The sequence below is a fragment of the Peromyscus eremicus genome, chromosome 7 (genome assembly GCF_949786415.1).
Source record: "Peromyscus eremicus chromosome 7, PerEre_H2_v1, whole genome shotgun sequence".
NCBI classification, from domain to species: Eukaryota; Metazoa; Chordata; class Mammalia; order Rodentia; family Cricetidae; genus Peromyscus; species Peromyscus eremicus.
In genome coordinates, this window is record NC_081422.1 from 20,292,724 (window position 1) to 20,315,374 (window position 22,651).

The window sequence follows — 22,651 nt, forward strand, 5'->3', positions numbered from 1 at the left end:
CGGCAGAAGCTGAAACATGCTGAGCGCCACGCTGAGGACCAGCAGGTGTCTGGTACAGGAGGAGGGAGCTGAGACAGTCTGGGGTGACAATGGGCACAAAAGGAGCTACTAACAACCTGTGATCTTCCAAGGCAGTGTCTGACTACCCCATGGGTCACTGGCTGAGTAACACATCAAAATATGCTGTGGGGAAATAGTCTGGGGGAGTACAAGGCACAGTACAAACACAATGTGAACAGTAACCACAGTACAGACTACCCCACTGATAAATATGCTGTGTTAACCCAAATCACTAGAGATCAAGAAATTGTTAGGGTTTGTCATCTCTTCTTCGATCGCAGGCTAATCTCATCTCTTAGGTCTCATGTAGTTAGAGCCTTCACAAGTTACTTAAGAAACAGTTCCACACCTGCTTTTCTTCACAGAAGATTGATGTTTCTCATGCCTAGTTTACACAAGGGCTTAGAATTTCACTATCAAAGCAAAGTTGGAGCATAAGCAAGTTATCCAGTTCATCAATACACTGCAACTTCCCAAGTCTTCTATTTGATTAATAATAAACCCCATTCAGGAGTAACTGCAAACTGCTCATCTATCATATAAAAACAGCTAAATATTAAATATTTTTGGAAATATTACTTAGCATTAAAATCCAGCCAATAATAGACATAGGTAGATCAACTTGTATCTCAGTCAACTATGACCTCTAGACATGACTTCCAAAACACAATCAGAACCTAAGCCATTCTTTCCTGGGTCTATTTTAGATTAGCAGGGAGCAGAATATCTTTAAGATTTGTAAGCATTCATCAAAGGCCGTCAGGTAAGAAAATACAGAATGTTTCAATAAATCAGTACAAAACTATGCTATTATCATGTAGCCAAATATCCGTAAGTACTATACAAAAACGAGAAGATGTTTAATTGGGAAGGGCATTCCGTGGCGAGCGCACCTTTCGAACAATCGCAGCGAACACGACCAGAACAACAGGGAGCAGCAGTGTCTTCGTGTATCTCAGTGGAGTCTAAAATTGAGGGGTATTTGTTAGAAGGAAATGTTTTAGCCAAACAAAACTTCTTTTCAAATGATGAAATGGGTGAATTTCTAAAAGCATAAGTAGAGAAATACAAACATTCATCAACCAAGAGTCGAATCTATCCACTGACTCCCATCACTGAAATTAAAGCATGTTTCCATAGAAACACATTTCACCAGTGCTGAGTTGAAAACACTAAAAATACAGTCCCCAAAACTCATGTGAAAGGCAACAAGAGAGTCTTCTCTTCACACACTATTTGTCTAACTGCAGACCTCACTATTCATCCCAAGCAAACAGTACTTATCTACATGAAACAAGCTACCTTGTGCATTTTATGTATATTCTTTCCCATTGTATTTCTTCTTCTACACAAATATACACTGGATAATGACTGATGTTTACGAAGATAACAAAGCTAATTTTTATATTTCATCAACAGATACATTTATAAAAATGTATTTAGTAACACAGTCTTATGTACCTCTCAGTTATCTCCCTACGTGAGCCACTGTCGGGATGTGGCTCTTTCACTTTTGTGAGTCAATTCTGGAAAGATCTCCTCTGTTTACTCCATTACATGTTTTAAGCATCTTTCCAGGTCAGTTTGAACTGTTCGGGACTAGCTTTCAAGGTTTGTCTCTTTCCCTACTATACTGATGTACTATAAAAGGAATGCACTCCCTCAGGTGACAGACACTCAACTGCCTCGGCAGCACTGTCCCTGACTTCAGATGCACACGGAGACAGGAATGGCACACCAGAGCCTGGCTTTCTGTTGAAGCTGAATGACGTTGTGCCATGCCTCAACACACAATTTATTTCACTAGACCTGGCAATGACCACTCTTGGGTTACAGTAGCATGCACGATGTTCTCAGTAGTCTCCAGCCCCTCCTACAACATCTCAGGTCTCTGCTTATATTTACCTTCTATTGTCTTTACCACTTTCTTGAAGGAGTCTTCATTTCTCATAAACCGGTATTTTAAGACCCTACAAGATATTCTTCCTTTGATTTTTCTCACTATCATTTGTATAGTTTTATCAGCTATTGTGTATCAACATCATAAATAGGATGAACGAAGACCAACACGCAGTTGGAGCCATCAAGACACACTTGACTAGGAATAGATAAGTCTACACTGAAGGCTGCTGACCTGGCACTCAGGACATGGAATTATCAGAGTGGGATTATAGGAGCAATAAATATGCCAATAAAGTGATGGCCAGTTTAGTATATTCCTACACAGATGTAGCCTCAGAGGAAAATGTATCAGGTGTAAACAGCAATAAAGGAATTCGACATGGATGGTGCTTCCAAGGCTAATATAAACATGCTTGTTGAAACAAACTACCTCGTAAAGTATTGAAAATAATATTTCACTTAGGAGATCAAAGCACCTTAGTATGTGAAATCTCATTTTGTCTTCACAATATCTGTTTGCAATATACTACTAGAAACTAGTAGACTATAACACAAAGACTAGGACGTGTTTGTTCAAGACCATTAATTCACATTGCAGGATTCTATCTTACAATCCACTACCTACTCTCGTGTTTTCCTATAAATATCAAATATCTGAATCAAGTTTTCAAAGGAGAAATGTTAATATGAAAAACCTGTGCTCATTGATATTTAAATGCAATGAGATCGTTCAAATATCGACACAGTGAGTGGGAGCATACAAGCCCAAGAACCTGACTGAACTGTGTAATGTTGTCTCTGAAAAGAAGCAATTGGGGAAATGTCGGTGCTCACCCATCCAAGCACTGTGGGCATTCTGAATGCATATTTCCAAATTACCAACATGGAAAAGGTCATAAATAAATATACAAATGGGTAAAGCTTGCATTAAGCTGCTAACTTCTTCTTCTAAGCTGAGACAACAGTGCATGCAGACCCTGAAACAGCATGGCATCCTTTAGGAAACGGAAGGGCTGAAGCCAAGGGAACGCAATCCCAAGTCAGAGCTTACCTCCTTTTCCATAAAGTCAAACTCTGCTGCACAAGTATATAGTAAAGTATCAAAATCCTTGTAACTGAAGAATTTTGATGTTAATAAGTTGCCAATATGAGCCTAGAAAGAAATAAAGTCAGGAATCATTATACTAAGCCAAACATTATAATTATGCATTTTAATCTTAACAGTATCTAAAAATAGTTTTCACTGTATGAAAAAGTCCATTGTTCCAAATCTGGGCTTTTATGTTAAAGAAAGTTCTGTTCTTCTGTTCCTCCAACCTCACAGCTGTGCCCCCTGTTCTGCCAGCAAGTGACAGCTCCCAAAGCTTCCTACCAATGTGTACTACCGCCCACTCAACAATGCCCAAGGCTTTTACCCTTGAGGTTTTCTGTTCACGGTGCTAAACCTGGTAAAACAGCTCCCCAGCCTGCTTTCTTCCGCTAGACTTCTTCTAAGCTAACAGTGCACGAGGATCCTGAAACAGCAGGACACCCTTTATGAAAAAGGAGAGGGCTGAAGCCCGGGGAACAAAATTGGTGCTAAACCTGGGAAAACAGCTCTCCAGGCCCACCTTGCTCTCTACCAGGCGGTATGAGCCCAGGAACTCTTAAGGCCGATTCTCAATTCTGAGAAGGGACTTAGCAGACAGTTTAAAGGTAGCAGACATGGGAGAAAAGGCGCCTCTGACTGACGGCCAACAAGGGCATGCATGCGGTCACATTCGCCTCCTTCACTTTATAGAGAGAAAAGGAAGGCTTGAAGACATCAGACATTCACCAAACTTTCAAAGCCTAGGAAAAGAGGCCCAGGAGCTGGTGAGAGGGGAGTAGAAGGGTGTGGGAACATGATGAAACACGAGCTGCCAGACAGAAGAGAAAATGAAGCAAAACTTCCTAGCAAAAGGCAATTGCCATATACACAAGGAGTTTAAATTATCTAATTAAAGGGCAGATGCTTAAACTGACTTAAGGGAACAAATACAATATTATGCTGTCTATCAAAGATAGGTTCACACCAAAGCATAAAAGAAAATAAACAACATAAGTTTGAAACAAAAACCTAGGGTGGTAACCGAGGCATTTCATAGAATTAAGTTCAAAGGCCAGAGAGATTCAGGCAAAGGGACATGCCATGCAAACTGATGAACAGAGTGTACTCCCAGAACCATAGTGGGAAGAAAGAACTCCCTCCACATCCCTCCCAAAACACACACACACACACACACACACACACACACACACACACACACACACAAATAAATATAAATAAATAAATAAATAAATAAATAAATAAATAAATAAAATTCAAGATAAAAAACACATAGGGATTCAGGAAAACTTGAAAAGTGAAAAGACAATACTTTGCTGAGAAACGAGTAGCAAGACAAAAGGACACAGGCCTGTATGTGGACTACCAAATGTATGTCTATGAAATTGACAGCTGTAGGAGAAATAGGCAAGCTGACGGTATTCACTGGAAGTGTTAAGCATTTTTCCAGGAGCAAGAGAAGATAAAATTTAACATAAATCAGCACAATATAATTAATTAGTCCATAAGTAAAGACTATAAACTTTATAGGAAGAACACACACATTTTCCTTAAGCACAGTAAAAAAAATTAAGTGTTTATATATAGCATGTCATAACAGTATGTCGAAATTTCATATAAATTTTTTCTAATCATAAATGTAGTAAAACTAGAAATATCTAGGAATGGCCATAAGAGTCTTTTTGACTGGAAACTAAATAGGCCAAAATTTAATAAACCTTTAGATCATGTAGAAAGTCACAAAAAGCAAATTTATAAAGTATACAAAAAGCACTACTTACAGGAATAATTAAGACAAATTTACCAGAAAGTAAGAATGGAAAAAGCAAAAGGGCCCCACATTTTCCTACATGCTCGATCTTGCAAACGGATTCTACAAAAACGACTCTCACAAGAAGGGTGGTTAAAACCGGTGTGGGAGAGGACAGAGTGGGGAGGGGTGGCCAGAGGACACACAGCTGCAGGCAGGAAGGAGGAACTCAGCAGGGACTGCACATCAGGTGACTGTCACCTTTGCATGCCACTGCAAAGTGCAGAGAATGGATGTGAAGAGCTCCAGCCACGAAACAACCAATTTATCTGAGGAAAGGCTGCTTTTCAGCCCTCCACAGTGTACCAACCCTTCCCCACACGATGCTATACATGGTATACATGTAGAATGTCAAGTTAGAGAAGTTGAAAATTTAATTGTTTAATAAGAAAAGACCATTTCCCATAGACATACATTCATACATACATATACATAAGTACACACACACACACACACACACACACACACACACACACACTCACACATAAACTTGCACATGCAATTCTAAAAGCATGCTCCACTCAGTAGCACACAGGGAACAGGCAAAGTGGCCCTGAGGACACCTGTCAAAGCTCCAGCCAGATGGCTAAGTTCCCAAAAAAGTCGAGTTTGTACTGAAAACCTCCTCACACAGAAAATCCTTAACACTGTAGGCTTTAGTGTTGCTGTCTGCCTACATCTAAGAGGGAAATGCAGCTCTACTCAAATGCTCTCTGAAAGTAGGAGACTGAACCCATCTTCAAAAATGTGGGAAGCTATCACTATCCTGAAGACAAAATCATTACAAGAAGAAAACTATGACTAATACCTATCACGATTAAAGGCAATATTCTTAAAACACTAGCCAGCCAAACTCAGCACTATTAAGAAAGAACAGTGCTATGGAATAATCTTTTTTTACACTGTGAAGATGTATGTTTCTTTGCCAAAGCACCTTCTGATTAGTTTAATAGAAGAGCTGACTGGCAGGTAGCTAGGCAGGACAGCCAGACAGAGGATGCTGGGAGGAAGAAGGGTGGAGTCCCAGGAGTCGAGAGGAGATGCAGAGCGAGCAGGATGGAAAGTACATACATGAAGTAACAAGCCTGGGGCAGCACACAGATGGAGAGAAACGGGTTAATTTAAGTTATAAGAGCTATCTAACAACAAGCCTAAGCCAATGGTCGAGTATTTATAGTTAATAATAAGTCTGAGTGGTTATTTGGGAGCAGCTGCCAAGACACAGAGAAACTCCGTCTACAGAAGAACACAATGAGCAAATGAGATTTGCTTCAGGAGCACAACACTGGGTCCATGTGAGATGTCAGTGAATGTGGGAGCTTGTAGATATGGAAGAGAGAGTCAGAAACTCCCTCCCCCAAGACAACTATAACATGACAGAAGTGTCACAAACAACCACGTCACCAAGTTGTATTTTCTGATGAAAATGAACTTTGGTTGAAGAAATGGGAGTGTGTGGCTGTCCCAACCACCATCAACACCACTATGGATTCTTTAGTTTGCCAGGTCAATGGCATGGTCTCTGTGAGCGTGGTGGGCCCAATTTTGAAAACTTGATTTGGAGCAGATTAGAAACAAACATCTGTGCTGTCTTCAACAACAGCAGGAAATGAAAGATAAAAAGCCTTCCCTCCAGAACCACTGCTTCAATCCCAGTGACGTCAACAGAAGATGGGCAGACTAGCTGTCAAGGCTACGGTGAGAAGCTAGAGACGAGACAACCATCTAAGGGATGGGGGATCTTTACAACCCTGGAGGACTGGGAAGTGTACACATGTACACGAGGATCCAAGAGAGTCCAAGCATTCCACAAGCCCACAGCTGATGGGCCAGAAGGTGGTGTGGACCTTCAGGGAGCAGGCAAAGGGGCATGGAAGGCAGGAAAGATGTGATTTTATCAATATCTACTAAAGAATATTGATTGGCTTCTCAGAAATAATAAAGGACAGAAGTTTTAAAGAAACTACAGTCAACAAACAATTCTATAAACAGCAAAATGAGAAAAAAAAAAAAAACCCACAACAACCAACCAAGACTAAACACTGGAACAGAAACAAAACCCGACAGAACCCATTGCTAAGAGACCTGGCTTATGAAAAATTAGAAAATTAAGTCCTATGGGTAAGTCTTATGGGTAAACAAGCCTCCTCAAACACAAGAAGAAAAGGCAATAAAAATGGCAGAAAATGCTGATAAATACAAAAGGCGATATAACCCGCCTTGTTCTTTTTCTCTTCGTTTAAGATAGAAGAGTGCATGAAGCAATAATGAGAACCTGTGCTGCGGGCACTAACACACCGATGGCCAATGTATGACAGTAACGGCTCAAAGGGAGAGGAGCAGACTCTAAGGAGAGGTACTATAGATTCCACCTGAATTAAGCCAGCAGGAGCCTAAGTGGATTGTTTTAAACTAAGATATGTATTGCAATCTCTCAAATCACCGTTCAAAATTAACTAACGAGTTATTCACACCTCAGCGCACAGCAGCACTATCCGCCAACCTAGCAACCTAAGCACCATCAGTGAATCCACGAGGACGAAAATGGTGTGCATGCATGTGTACACAATCAATTACAGCAGTAACAACCATGATAACACCAACTAATGCTTAATGACCCCATGCTACCCTCAGTAAGTTCCTCAATTCAGGTAAACTACAAGATCTCACATGTGAGACGTGGCCTTTCTAAGCTAACTGTAAAACTCTGCTGAAAAAGCCTTTCCTGTGAAGTACAAGTGTTGTGTTGCTGTTGTTTGCTTCTGGTTTTGTTTTGAATTCATCACTGATGAAATGAGACCCACATAAAACTTGCAAGTGGGAATCCTCGAACCCTAACACTATAAGCTCCTCAGACTCGAGAGAAGTGACAGGAGCAGGGACAGGCCCAGGCTCCTCCAGGAGGACAAAGAGCGGAGAAGGGGAGGCACAGCCTTTCCCAGGGCGGAGCGGCTGGCACTTGCTTCTTCAGCAACAGCGCGTTCAGAACGCAGGAGCCACTGCCGTTCCTCATGTTACAGTGTAGAGACACTTGCCACACTCCTGTCATCTCCGGGGTGGAAATCTGCATTGACTGTACTTTTCGGTTGTTTCACTTCACTAGGACATAAGGCTACACCAGAAATGTCACCACTGGCTTCAGTCTGAATCACTGCCTTAATTGGTTTGTCTCCCAACAGAAAGGAAATGAGGGTCCACATGCCTGGGACTGGAGCTATTTTATCCAACTCCTTCCTACATTCTGCATCCAGCTCCATTACCTTTTCCCTCTCCAGTCCATTCCTGATTCTCCTCCTGTGGGCTCCTGTAGCATCCTGAACTTTCTACACCTGCTTGCCACAGCCTTCATTATCTTCATTATTATAACTGCTGGGAGGCCCCTCCCTAACTTAGAATGTGCTGATCACAACATCAAAATAAAGTAAGCAAAGTGAGGCCAGGGGATGGCTTGAGGGGGTATTAGCACTCATGGCCAAAGCACAAGACTACCTGCCTATAAGCCCAGTGTTGTCAAGGGTGAGACAGGAGGATCACTGGGGCTTGCTGGCCCCCAGACTAGCTCCAGGTTCATGGGAGACCTTGCCTCAAGACAGTAAGGTAGAGATGGTAGAATACCTCGTGTCCAATTCTGCTCACTCGTAGGCACCCACACAAGCACCATGAAAATACACACACACACACACACACACACACACACACACACACACACATAAAGCAAGCAACTATTCATAAGAAGAATCCTTAAGATAATAAATCAGAAACATTTTATCATTTTATTCTCTGTCCTAGCCAAACAAAACAAAATCTCTTAAGTCTAACATGGCTCTAACTGAATAATAACATCTAAACATCCCACACTGACCACAGAGAAGATGGGAGGGCAGATCTCTATCCATGACGTTGAGGACACTGTCTCATTGGTTTTAAAAAGAGACCATGAAAAAGTCAGAAAATGGCTAGGCAGACTTTAAATGTTAGGCCTTAGTGTCTAGAGTTCCTGTTTTATATCTTCTACATCTCTGTGACACAGAAATATACTAAAAGGGGGCTGTGTTAATTCTGGAGATTAAAACTATATACATAATCACATTTTTGTGATTTTCTTTCTTACGTTATAGAGGGAAAATAATATTTACTTCACTTTGAAATCTGGCTTAAGTAATGATACTCTAATAATTCCATTAATTTATTCCCTGCCTATTGGATCCTTTTCAAGTGTTTCAATTTTAAGCAAAAATACACTTACATCATCTGCAATGCCGAAGATTCTGGAAGTCAAATACTTGAGTGTAACAGTTCCACATAACCAACAACACCCTTGGATAACCTACAAAAGAAAAATAAACAAACAACATCGCTTCCACCTTCTGTAGCCTGGTGAAGTGAACAGAACAAATACTTTATTGCCATGTTAGCAATATCTTAATCTCCGAGGGAAAATGCCTTTTAACAGCATGTTGCTCCAAAACCAAGGGTTATTATAACTAAAAATAAAACTGAGAACATATGACCTCTCTAGCAAAATGTATTTATGTCTTATCAGAGATGTAAACAAGAACTGCAGCCTGCCTCCTACAGTGGGGTTGTTACACATGGCTGCTCCTCAGAAGAAACGTGGGGAAATAAATAAAACTTCAGTGGACTACTCAGCCCAGAAGGCTCTTCACCTACCTAATGAAAAGGACAGTTTGCACATTCAAACACAGCCCTCATATTTATTACAAAGCTACTGGGCCCCTGCACTGTGTGTATAATTCCTTTAAAAATAAAGCACAAAACCAATGCTATATTTTAGAGAAGAGAAAAAAAAAAGCCATGTAGGTTTATTCTTACCCATAAACTAAGTTCAGATACATTCATTTTTAGGAACTGTGGTTTCACTGCCAGCATACCCTGCATAGGAAAACAAAAGAAAGCTCCGACGTTCAGGTAACAATTATTCTGGATAACTGAGACTTTGAAGAATATGAAATCCAGCACATATTGATTATTATTTAAATCTGTTTTTGCCATTTTCATGCATGTATAAACTATATCCTAATTACTCTACCATCCTATCTCTCCCAGTCCCCATCCCTTCTCCCTACAAATTTCTTTCCCACATTCATGTCCTTTGCTTTGCTTTGTGGATTTTTCACAATTATCACCCCACATCCATTTACACAGTTAGTGATTTCAAAGCATACCTTAAAAAAATCCACATTAAAAAAAATCTATTGTCAGTGAGTTTGTAAAATTAAAAAGAAAATCACTATATAAAAGATTCATTCTCTGTTTTATCTATCTGGTTTACCTATGAATCAAGAGGTATGCAACAATTTCAGAAATTTAAATAGCTCATAAAAGCATAAGATTTCCTTTAAGCTTAAAATTCCTGACTTATGTGATGAAGTATACCTGAGGTTTTATTGTCCTAACAAAATATTTCTGTGTTAAATCAAGTCTGTCCAGGTACATGAATCCTAAACCATATTACCTCCAGTGAGAAAAACAGACTTCAAACATGTCAAAAATATCTTAGAGAATTTGTCGATCTTAATCCCAAGGCACAGCAACAGCAACTCTCAGGTTAGGATTGCAAACAGCATCACCACAAGCCCATGGCTATGGCTAATTATACTTCAGCTACAGAGTAATAAATAATGCATCAGCTACAGGTGGTGCCTTGGGCTGGAAAAAGCACGTCTTGGAAATGGGTATTTTAAACTAGTTTTCTGTGAGGCAGGAACGTAAGGCTCTGCAAATTTATTAATGGGTTCTGGAAATCAAGTGACTCAAACGATGACTACTCAAAAGGCAGGGAACACTCCAATGGGGAAGTGTGATGTGTGTGTCGTCATAAAGAGGCTCAGCGGAAGTACACAGCCCACAGGTGGAAGAAGAACTTTGCTTTGCAAACACTGTAATTCTAAAGCCCATGAATCAAAGTCATTTTCTAGGTGTGCACGGAAGTCTACACTGAAGACAACTTTTATACTTAGACTGAAACTGAAGACGAAAAGAAAACATAGGGAGCACAGAAACCTCCCGCAATGAACCCAAGGCGCAAGGGAAGCTGAGGGGGAAAACAACCCGGGACGGAGGGGCGCGGCTCTGAGCTTTCCGATAGCGACATCACTGCGTCTTACTTTCTCTGCTATCGTACTAAGAACTTCACTGCTCTGTAGGGTAGAGACAGAGTTGATACACACTTTATATGACCCTGCAGAAGCTACTCACACATCCCAAGCCAGTGATAAAGAAGTTGACACTATTTGTTTCAAAAACAGCCAGGCAGATTAATTGAACATAGTAAGTTATCAATTAAAAAAAAAAACAAAAAACAAAAAACAAACAAACAAAAAAAAAAAAACAGAGACATGAAGCTTGGAAGACATGCTGAGGGGATATGGGGAATATCTGAGATCATACTTCATTGTATACATGCATAAACTTCTCAAAAATAAAGTTAAAAAAAAACAGCCAAAAGAATACTTACCCAAATAATTACCAAAGAGGATGCATAGTAAGATGTTAGTAACATCGAGTTCCCAAACATCAACACAAAACAAAGCACAAGAGAAATCTGTAAAAATCCAAAAGAAATTCAATCAGTGCACACAGACGCATAGGAAGAATGTGGACTTTCATTTTCCAATTGTATATGCCCCTGATGGATGGATTTAAAGTACTCCAAAGGTCTACCAGGCAAAACTCCGCTCACTCTACATCCCAAGCCCCACACTCCAAGACAGCCATCCCCAGCCATTTCCTGTGCACCCTCCCAGACACCAGCATTTGAAATTCTAGTTTATATTTCATTCATAAGCCACAAGTGGCCACTGAAAAGCATGTCCCACTCACTCTACAGATGAGCCACAGCTTATTTAAACTGTCCTGAGTACTGCCCAACACTTAAGTGCCTTCTGGTTGTACCCCGTTTTCCTCTTCCTCAGCCCAAATGACAAGGTCCTTTGGATGCATCTTTTTTTTTTTAAATTTTGCAATACAATTCAGTTCTACATATCAGCCATGGATTCTCTTGTTCTCCCCCCTCCCGCCCCCCCCATGTTCCCCCCAGCCCACCCCCCATTCCCACCTACTCCAGGGCAAAGCCTTCCCCACAGACTGAGATCAACCTGGTAGACTCAGTCCAGGTAGGTCCAGTCCCCTCCTCCCAGGCCGAGCCAAGGGACCCTGCATAGGCCCCAGGTTTCAAACAGCCCACTCATGCAATGAGCACAGGACCTGGTCCCACTGCCTGGATGCCTCCCAAACAGATCAAGCCAATCAACTGTCTCACCCATTCAGAGGGCCTGATCAACAACAGAGAGGGAGAACAAGGAATAGGAGACCAAGGTAAATGAAGACCACATGAGAATAGGAAGAAGCAAAGTGCTAGAGAGGCCCACAGAAATCCACAAAGATACCCCCACAACAGACTGCTGGCAATGGTCGAGATACAGCCCGAACTGACCTACTCTGGTGATGGGATGACCAAACACCCTAATTGTCGTGCTAGAAACCTCATCCAACTACTGAGGGATCTGGATGCAGAGATCCATGGCTAGGCCCCGGGTGGATCTCTGGGAGTCCAATTAGCGAGAATGAGGAGGGTTTATATGAGCGAGAATTGTTGAGACCAAGGTTGGATAAAGCACAGGGACAAATAGCCAAACGAATGGAAACACATGAACTATGAACCAATGGCTGAGGGGTCACCAACTTTGGATGCATCTTACGCACCGCTCAATACACTCCTGTAGATAAACCACCTCAAGAAAAGCTGATAGAGCCATTTCAAAAACAAAAGACAAAATACTGACAAACTGCTGTACAAACAGATGTGACAGTTTTCTCCCCACAAACTGGATGAGCGTTTCTGTTGGCACACACTCTGACTCCCATTGCACATACTTCTTCTTCAAAACATTCCAGTATACATGGGCAAATGCTCCATCCACCACTGCCTCCCCTTTGCTGCTGTAACAGCACAGGAGACAGCGCCTGCCATAGGCCACATATGCAGTGTGAGTGGGAACTGCTTATTTCTACTCTGTGTTTTTTCTGTGAGCTTAGCGGTTTTCCTTCAGGCTCTAGCTGGTGTCAAAGGACAAAGCTCCTTATGAAACATACACACGACAAGGCTTCCCCAGTTCATTTTTCCATTGTCCTATTTTTGTATTATGGTTACTATTAAATGTTTATGTTAGTCATATTTACCATTCACCTCCTTATCATTTAAAAAGCTTTTAAGAATGAAAAGCCCATATTTTATTCTAGATATATTTTCTAGATATATTTCCATTTGCATGTAGATTTCATTTCAAAATATGTATTTATATTTTTGAAAAACCAATCAGTGTAATACATTACAACTTGAGAATAAAAGGTACAACTGTTTCAATTGATACAGGAAGGTATTCAGCAGATTTCAACATTATCTACTTACAATACACTGAACCAACTGGGGACAGACGGCTGAACCTTTTCATATTAAAGGCCATATATGAAGCCAACAGTGAGAAACTGAAATCTCTCCCTCAAGGGGCAGTATGGGCCATTACAAACTTGTGTCACTTAGATGGGAAAGAAGACATCAAAGGCAAAGTGGAGATGAAAGAGTAAAGTGTCTGTTCACAGATACAATTTCATAGGAAGAAAAGCCTAAAGGTGGGATAACAACTGTTAAAAGTTCAGCAAAGTAACCGAACGTAAAGTTACACATAAAAAATCCACACACTAACAAGAAACAATCTGAGAGAAATCTAGAAAACAAACCCTTTTGCCAACAGCATCAGGTGGTTAGCTTAATTGTGGAGGCACAACACTTAGAAAACTATAAACTGACACTGAAAAAAATAAAGACATGAACAATGGCAAGGCAGCTCATGTTTATTGTTGGAATGCTGTTAACATGCCATGAACACGCCGGCATCTACAGATTCAGTGCAGTATCTAGGAAAACCCAACATCTTTTGCAGAAACAAAAATTGATGTAGGATCTAAAGGGCACAGGGCAGATAAAACAACAGAGAAACAGAACAGGGGACAGACTAAGACTCCGGTTTCAAAGGTTGACATGAAACCAAAGTACAAAGAACGCTGTAAGGCAGGAATAAAGTCAAAGAATAGACCAATGACCTTGCACTCCATCCAGACACAAGCCCTCTAATGAATGAACCAATGATTTTTGACAAGAATTCCAACATCAGACAATGGAAATGAGACAACCTTTTCAAGAAACAGTGCTTAGGAAACTAGATACTCCCGTGAACATGGACTGTTATCTAGTGCCATTCACAGTAATTAGTTCAAAACAGATTGAACCTCTAAAGGTAAGAGCTGGAATGGTAAAGCTGTCAAAGCTTCCAATAATTTGATTTCATAATATTTCCTTGGGTGTGACACTAAGAGCATAGAAAACAGGAAAAAATGGTTGAACTGGAATATCCAAAAATTAATGGTCATCAAAGGATAAAGGACAGTAGAGTCAAAAGTCAACTTACAGATGTAGTCATAATCATAATATATGCATAACTCCTAAAACTCAACAAAAAAAACTTCTTTCAAAAATGAATGAATAACTTGAAATGACACCTTTAAAGATATAGAAATTACTAAGAACCAAATAACAAAATGCTTACTATAACCATCAAAGAAATGTAAATTAAGAGACTCCACAAGGAGAGGCGCACACAGAGAGCTTAGAAGTTGTTGCTGGGTCTTAGCAACAGGAAGACCAGTAACCAACTGACTACTGTCTGTGCAGAGAATGGAGGTCACAGAGAAAGCTGCCTCAGAATGGAAGAGACGGGCGGGTGCACCTCAGCTCCCGGGAGCACAAACCCCCGTGGAAGCAATCCCAGACAAGGAGACTGTACAGAGTGATGGCAGCTGCTGTGGGCCCAGTGGGAAGGGGAGCTTACAATTCAGTCATTTTTTTCCTCTCAGAGCAAAAAGCACAGAGGAAAATCCTTCTATACTCCCAGCAGGAGGAGAAACTAGTACTGTTATGAAATATGCCAGAGTACCCTGTTCTTAGGAAGAAATTACACCAGCTTTCTACACTCTCTTCTGGAAGATGGGAGCTGAGAAAACTCTTCTTAACCCGTTCTAGGGCACAAGATTACTCTCATTCTAACTCAGACAATGACATTACAATAAAACTACTGCCAGATGCAAAAAAAGTACAAAATATCAGCAAATCAAATTGGACAATGGATAAAAAGACACACACTACAACCATGTAGATGTACCCTGGGCAGTAGCATTCAGCATTTGAAAGCCAATTTGTCTGTAACATCCACAGCCTGAAGAATAAAACAGGTAAAGAAAAATTACCTGACCAAGTTCAACATGCATTCAAGGTTTAAAGGAAAAAATCTGCAGCAAACTGGGAATAACAAAGAAAATCCCTAAACTCAACAAAGAAGATTTACAAAAGTTCATGTGTGTACATCAGCATTAATATGGGGTGATGAAGCTTTCTGGCCAAGATCAGGAGCCGGGCTGTACATTCTCCCTATACTGCCTCTCAAAAAGCCCACATCTTACAGTGAGGAAGGATGTGAAGGCTAGAAGGAAGAAATCAGGTATCTTTGCAGGTAACATGGCGATTTGTAAAGTATCATCGCAAACAACACAACCAACAACACCGGAGTTAACAAGGAACTGCAGCAAGATGAGACGTGGGTTACTGTCCCAAGGCAACTAGGTTCCATTGTAGCGGCAAGAGTCTGAGATTAATAACACACTGCCATTTAAGCTAGCACCTGAAAAGACGAACTAAATAAAAAATGTGCACAAGATCTCTAGACACAAGTTTACATACACAAACACATACAAATAAATACTTAAACTTAAATAAATAAATGAATATATGTGAGCTGAAAAGATGGCTCTGTGGTTAAAAGTACTAGCTGCTCTTCCTAAGGATTCAGGCTCGGTTCCCAGCACCCACATGGCAGCTCACAACCTTCTGTACCTCTAGTTCTAAGTGATCCAATGCCCTCTTCTGATTTCTGCAGGCACCAGGCACACATGTGATGCAGACATACACACAGGCAAAACATATATAGTTCTATATAGAGAAAATGATGCAGCACTGGTTAAGAGTATTCAAATAGGTAAATAAATAAATCTTTAAAATTAAAAATTCCAACTCCAAGAAAGTCAATGCCAAGATCACTGCAAGCCACAGACTAAGGGAAAAGTATCTGTAAAAGGTGCATCTGAGCTGGGGCTGCAGCTGGGCTTCTGACACAGAGCATGACTAACATGTATAAGGCTTGGTTCAATCCCCAGTACCCAGCTTTAGAAAGAAGAGAAAAGCACCATCTGTTAAAGGATTGTTGTCCAAAATGATACAAAAAATTAATAAAGAATTATTAAAACTCAGTAATAAGAAAATGAACAACCAAATTCAACAAAGACGGTAAAAGATCTGACAAACCTGATACCACAGCAGAAACACAGACCAACAATACGTTCAAGCACATGCAGTGGGGCAAGAAGGACACAGGGATCAGAATGGCTGAGAAGCGGCTCAGAGGAGGGTGCAGAGATGCAGGGTCCCCTTTCTTTCTCTCCCACCTCCATCCCTCCCTCCCTCCCTCCCTCCCTCCCTTCCTTTTCTCCCTCTCTCTTCTGGTGGGAATGCAAAATGGTGCGGCCACTATGGAAAAGTTTGGCGATTTTCTAAACACTAGATAAACTGTTGCCCTGTGATTCAACAACCACTTTCCTTGATACTTTTCCAAATGAATTTAAAATTTAAATTTACACTAAAGCCTGCAGGCAAATGCTTCAGCAGCTTATTTATACCTACAAAAACTTGGAACTAACCAAAATGTCCCTCAGTAACTAAATAGGTAAACCATGACGCAGCCCAAAAAAAGTCAAAATGTTATTCAGTTATGAAAACATGAGCTACCAGGGCACAGTAGAGTAAACTGAACTGTTTAAGTAAGTGAAAGAAGTGGATCTGTACATGGCTATGGGCTACCTGACTCCAAAGGCATGGCATTCTGCACCAGGCCAAACAACGCAAAGACAGCAGTTACCAGGCACACAGGAGGGAGGACTGATGACTTCTAGAACTGTGAAACTGCTCTGCAGGATGCATCATCATCCATCAGATCCTGTACCATACACGGTGCCGAGAGTGAGCCCTGATGTAGACCACAGACTGGGTGCTTAGGACATGTCCATGCAGGCTCATCAGCTGTGAGGACAGTGCCATGCTGGTGCAGGACAACAGCTGTTAGGGGTGTCATGCAGAGGACACTTCCTGTTCCACTGTGCCATAAACCTAAATCTGCTCTACAACATGCAATCTTTTAATTAAAACAAGAATAATGAAAATTAAAACATCCTATTCCCATTAGATAGGTTTCAGTTACTTTTTAGAGACAGAAAATAGATGTTATTTATTGCAGAGAATATAAAATGGTACCATCACTGTAGAAAACAGTATCACTGTCACTCAAAAAAATAAAAATAGGTTTGCCACTTGATCAATTCTACTCTAAAAAACAGAAAACAAAGAGATGCTCATGTTCACAGAAGCATTTTGCTGTAGTTTAAGTCCAGAAGCAATCCACAGCAGACACCTCACACACATATGAACAACAGGATGTTGGTCATCCATAGAAACAAACAAAACTACAAACTACAAAACTACAAACTACAAAACTACAACACAGAATAAACTTGAAACTGCTACGGGCTGCAGGGATATATTACAAGGACTCAGCTGGTTATGGCAAAGCTACTACCTGAAGGGATCAAGGAATTCCTTCAGAGGAAGCCAAATTCCAAGGAGCATTTGGTGTTATTTGGCTTGTTATATATCAGCTGTCTTCTGTTATAAAAATCATGTGTGCCTTCATAGCTTTCCCAATTGATTTTTTTTCCTAAGAATTGCTAATAATGTGAACTGACCACTATTTGTACATATACGTTCGAGGTATTTGAAGAACAACCTCAGGAAAGACTTCCTTCCCTTAGGCCCATCCATTTCTTCTCCTTTCAGCACTGGAATCAGATATCTCCCTTAGCCACATTCAAGGACTAACAGGAACAACAGTCCAAACCACCACATAATAAGTCTTCTGAATTAAGGTAAATTCCACATGGAGACACCGCCTAGGTCAGGTGGACCTTAAGTAATAGCTTCACACAATTTAGCTCTGACCCTCCTTTTCTTACAGCCTTACTAACTTTATAGACCTCTAACTAACTTTATAGACCTCTAATTCCATACCTAACCACTTCTAGGAATATTTAGATAACCTTCTGTGCTAATAGCAGCACGTAGCCAGAATCCCAGTTTCTAGCCTCCCTGTAATTATCATCATTAGCTACATCCTGCCAGAACCATTCTCCTAGACAAAAATATCTTATCTGAGAAACTTAACAGACTTTCTAAGAACAGACCATCTGTCAGAGAAGGAAAAGATTTACACTGGTAAATAATTGCCCGGGCCTGGCGGATGTGCTAATTAAGCTTAACTTTCTCCTTTCCCAAATCTTACCTCTGGTTCCAGATCTCCCTTTAACTATCACCAGAGGCATCTAGCTTTACACAGGTTGCCTAGCGACCAAGCACACTTTCCCCCACCCTGCAGGAAAACGGCAGATAGCTTGGACAGATAGGAGCCACAGGAAAAAAGAAGACAGTTTTATTTCCACCCATTGACCTAGCAACTTACAGATTCTTAACATTTTCTACCAATCACTTTTAAGATTATAGTTGAGCACATTCTTAGATATTACCAAAATTTAGTCCTTAGTTAATTCATTTCCCCATTAGTCACTTTCCTTTTTCGGTTGCAAATGACAATTACTGCCCCTCTATGTGGTTCTTATCACCCTTCTGTTTGACCCCGGAAGCCTGGATTTGCACTGCCAAGGGATTACTACTTATAAGTGTATATATACCAGGACTCCCAGGGCATGGGAGGACGGAGAAGAGGACTTGGAAGAATAAATGATTGGAATAAGAGCTTGGTGTACTTAGATTCTTTTCCCAAAAATAATTCTCGCCATTCATAGTTTCTCTCCTGAGCCCCTGGGAAGTATAATATTAAGGCTGGTCCTTTAATATTATACAAGATGAGACCATTATGCTAAATTAAAGAAACCAGGGGTAGACATATACTGCACCATGTCACTTACATGACATACAGGATAGTCATTATCAGACACAGAACGTACAATGGTGGTTTCCCTAGATTAAAGAGATGGAGACTACAAAGCTTATATGCAGCAGATGCAGAGTTTCAATTTAGACAATGAAGACAGTTCTTGAACTGGACCGTGATGCTAGCAAACCAGTGTGAATGCTATGACCACCCAGCCGCTAGCAAACCAGTGTGAACATTACGACCACCCAGCCGCACACTTCCAACTGTTCAGAGGGCACATTCTGTTACATGACCTCTACCAAGTAAGACATGGGGAAAGTTCTTTGGGGAAATAATTCTATATATTTTTCTTAATATAACTTTAAGAATCTAGAAATAGGTAAAGTGATAACAGAGGAAGACAGGATAATTAGTAAATTACTAAAAGCATGTATCATATTCCCAAGAAAGAGAATAAACAAAATCTTGTCATTTCAATACTTATGGACTTTTGGCTTTAAAAGCTCTCAGCCACAGCTGCCCATGTAACTGAGTCACAGCCCAATGGGTTGGAATGCTTGCCTTTTATTCTGAATTGACTTCAAAGTTAAAAACAAAACAAAACAAAACAAAACTGTATTAATCAGTTTGGGAAGAAAAATACGTATATTTAAGAAAATAAAAGTAAACAATTCACTTTAAACTTTAGAATTCATAGAGAAGTAAAAATGTTATAACAGTTAGAAATGATGTCTAGCCCTGCAAATGAAGGCTTTTTTGTTTGTTTGTTTTAATGTGACTTCACCATAATACAGCTTGAAGAGGGAATAGCACACAGGATCATCTGGCACAAGAAGAAAGCTTCTCATGAAACTTGTTGCTGTGGGATGTATGGCAAATGTGTTGCTGATTAATCAATAAAACACTGATTGGCCGTTGGCTAGGCAGGAAGTATAGGCGGGGCAAGGAGGAGAATAAAGCTGGGAAGTGGAAGGCTGACTCAGAGACACTGCCAGCCGCCACGATGAGAAACAGCTTGTGAAGACGCTGGTAAGCCACGAGCCATGTGGCAAGGTATAGATTAAAAGAAATGGATTAATTTAAGCTATAAGAACAGTTAGCAAGAAGCCTGCCACGGCCATACAGTTTGAAAGCAACATAAGTCTCTGTGTTTACTTGGTCGGGTCTGAGAGGCTGTGGGACTGGCAGGTGAAAGAGATTTGCCCTGACTGTGGGCCAGGCAGGAAAACTCCAGCTACAACTTGTTACTCATCTCTTTTGAAAAGTAGTCAAAGCATGATGACAGCATGCTAAAAAAGAAGCCACAGAATAGTGGAATGAACCTGGAGTAATTCATGCCACAAACAAAATAAAAACAATGGATTATACTGCTCAGAAGTGAAGAGATCCCATCTCTCTCTAACAGAAGAGAAAATTTGCAAAAAGATTTGAGCAGGAAAGTTTCAGAAATGAAAACAGGGGGTGACTAAACACACCAAAGATGCAGATTCACAGAAAAAAAATGTAAACTGTAATTGCACTATACTATTTTATATAACCAGACATTATATTTAAATAAAATGGAGTGTCATGAGCCATTATATACTACTATGTTAAATACTCTCACCGTCTGAAAACTGATTTAGCAGTTGTAAAGTTGAACACGTGAATAATTTAGCATGGAGCAAACACAGCACTAGGAAAGGACTCCTCAGAAATGCCTAGCCACATGCCCCAGGAGACATGGTAAGACTACACACCATTACTTGTTAATCAAAGAACAGAACTAGCAGCAAAAACTCCCACATCCTTTAACAAGGAAACAGAGAAATAAACTGTTTTATTAACACAATGGAAAATACACAGCAGTGGACATTTCTGAACTTCAGTAACATGCAAATCCCAGAAACCTGAGAGAAAATTTCAGTCTCAGAAAAAAAGCCATTTACATCAGCCTGAAAAACTAGGTTTCTAGTTCATAAGCACGTTGATTATTTCAAAATATCCATACAGCAAAACAGAAGGAAAGCCACTCAATGACAGCTCAGAGAGGACAGTGGTCACCCCCTGGAGAGGTGAGAGTACTCTATGCTTTGTTAGGATGGTAGCCTCATGCTCATTAATATTGTATCTTTATCCATAAGGTTCCTATAAGTGAACATATCAACAGCCCGGAGTGTCAAGTGTAAGAAAAGGAAAGGCAATTGTGGTCCAGTGAAACAACATCAAGGTCACTGGAGGAAGAACACACTCACTGATGTGTAAGAGGAGGGCGGCAGAGAAGATAAATGCAGCCGCATCCACCAGGCTTGAGGCTTCCTCTAGCTGTTCACCAACCTAGACCAGTGTCCTCTGTAATATCACTTGCCTGTCTGCTCTCCTCTCTCTGTCCTGCTCCTTCATAACCTCCATCTACTTCCCTGGCTTTGTGCTCCTTTATGCCCTACTCTGTTAAGTTTTCATTATTTAGTTTTTAATTGCTTTCTAACATGCAGTATATTTCCACTTTTCCCTCTCTACTAGGTCAGAAGCATGAATGTTGAGTGCTCTGCAGCTCTGGTCCTGTGCGCGTCTCACATGCCCAGTGAGTGGATATCCACTGCACTTGAAGAGGTGGCTCCACCTGCAGACAGTGCACCACTTCATACCCCCCTGCACAGGTGCATATGCTGGCCCACGGCCAATAAGATAATGAAATCCAAATTAAAACTTTTTTCTTTTCTTTTTTTTTAATGCCGAATGCCGTTTATTGAAGGAGGGAGGAAGTCTTAAATACAGGCTTACAGCACAATGGGAGAACCCCGGAGGGCAGAAGTTCGCTACCGATGTTTTACAATCTTGCATTTAAGTTGTTAATGCCCATTATGCAGGATACACAGACAAGGAACTTCCCTTAAGCATTCAGGAGGGTGGAATCCGGCAGGGAATTAGCATAGGGATGATATCAAGGTCAAGGTCAGCAAGTAAGGCAACAGTTACCCAAAACAGGGGCCAGGGACCTACAGGTCCCCCTTTTACTAAAAAATGAGCTTCTGACTTAGTATCAGTGTTTGAATGATACTTATGGTCATTAAAGAATCATGTTACAACTAGTTTCATAAATAAATCGGACATCAGTCAGGAGTTTATTATGGCCACACTAAGTAGAAAACAAACAAAAAGCATTACCATGTGTATATAAATGATCTTCCGTAATTTACAAATATCAATGTATCCCACAACATACACTGCAAATAATGATGAAATCTGAAATAAAAAAAAAATTATGTTAAAAATAAAAATCATATATATACATACATAAAAAGTAGTCACAAGAATAAAGAAAAGACTACTTTATTATTTCAAATTATCTTTATGCAGTGTTTTAGTTTTCTTTCCAGCTGCCAATTTATTATTGAATATGATTGTTAATTGATCTTTCACTCACACAGCTCTCCTAATATGCAACTATGTGAAGTATCTACTCTGTGGATTGACCAAAACAGCACTCATTTTAATATCAGGCTGACTCTACTGTCAACACATACAATTAAAATGTACTCTAGCCAATCAAACACTTGAAAGTGTAATTATAACATGACCAACAAGACATAATTGCAGAAACCACAGTAAACTAAAAAGTAATTAGGTGATGTATATTTATGTAAAAACACATTAAGTCTTCCTGTTTGTCACCTCCATTAG

General features: G+C 40.4%; 1 protein-coding gene across 1 annotated transcript in view; it reads right to left on the bottom strand.

Moving 5' to 3' along the window:
- The window catches only part of Dpy19l1 (dpy-19 like C-mannosyltransferase 1), a 97,222-nt gene that overhangs the window by 15,688 nt on the left and 58,883 nt on the right, over nucleotides 1-22,651 (bottom strand). The window contains exons 10-15 of the mRNA XM_059267531.1: nucleotides 22,136-22,213; nucleotides 11,338-11,424; nucleotides 9,693-9,752; nucleotides 9,106-9,186; nucleotides 3,014-3,115; nucleotides 954-1,025 (exon numbers count right to left, since the gene is read on the bottom strand). Of these exons, the coding sequence (XP_059123514.1) occupies nucleotides 954-1,025; nucleotides 3,014-3,115; nucleotides 9,106-9,186; nucleotides 9,693-9,752; nucleotides 11,338-11,424; nucleotides 22,136-22,213 (480 nt within the window). The remainder of the gene's footprint in view (nucleotides 1-953; nucleotides 1,026-3,013; nucleotides 3,116-9,105; nucleotides 9,187-9,692; nucleotides 9,753-11,337; nucleotides 11,425-22,135; nucleotides 22,214-22,651) is intronic.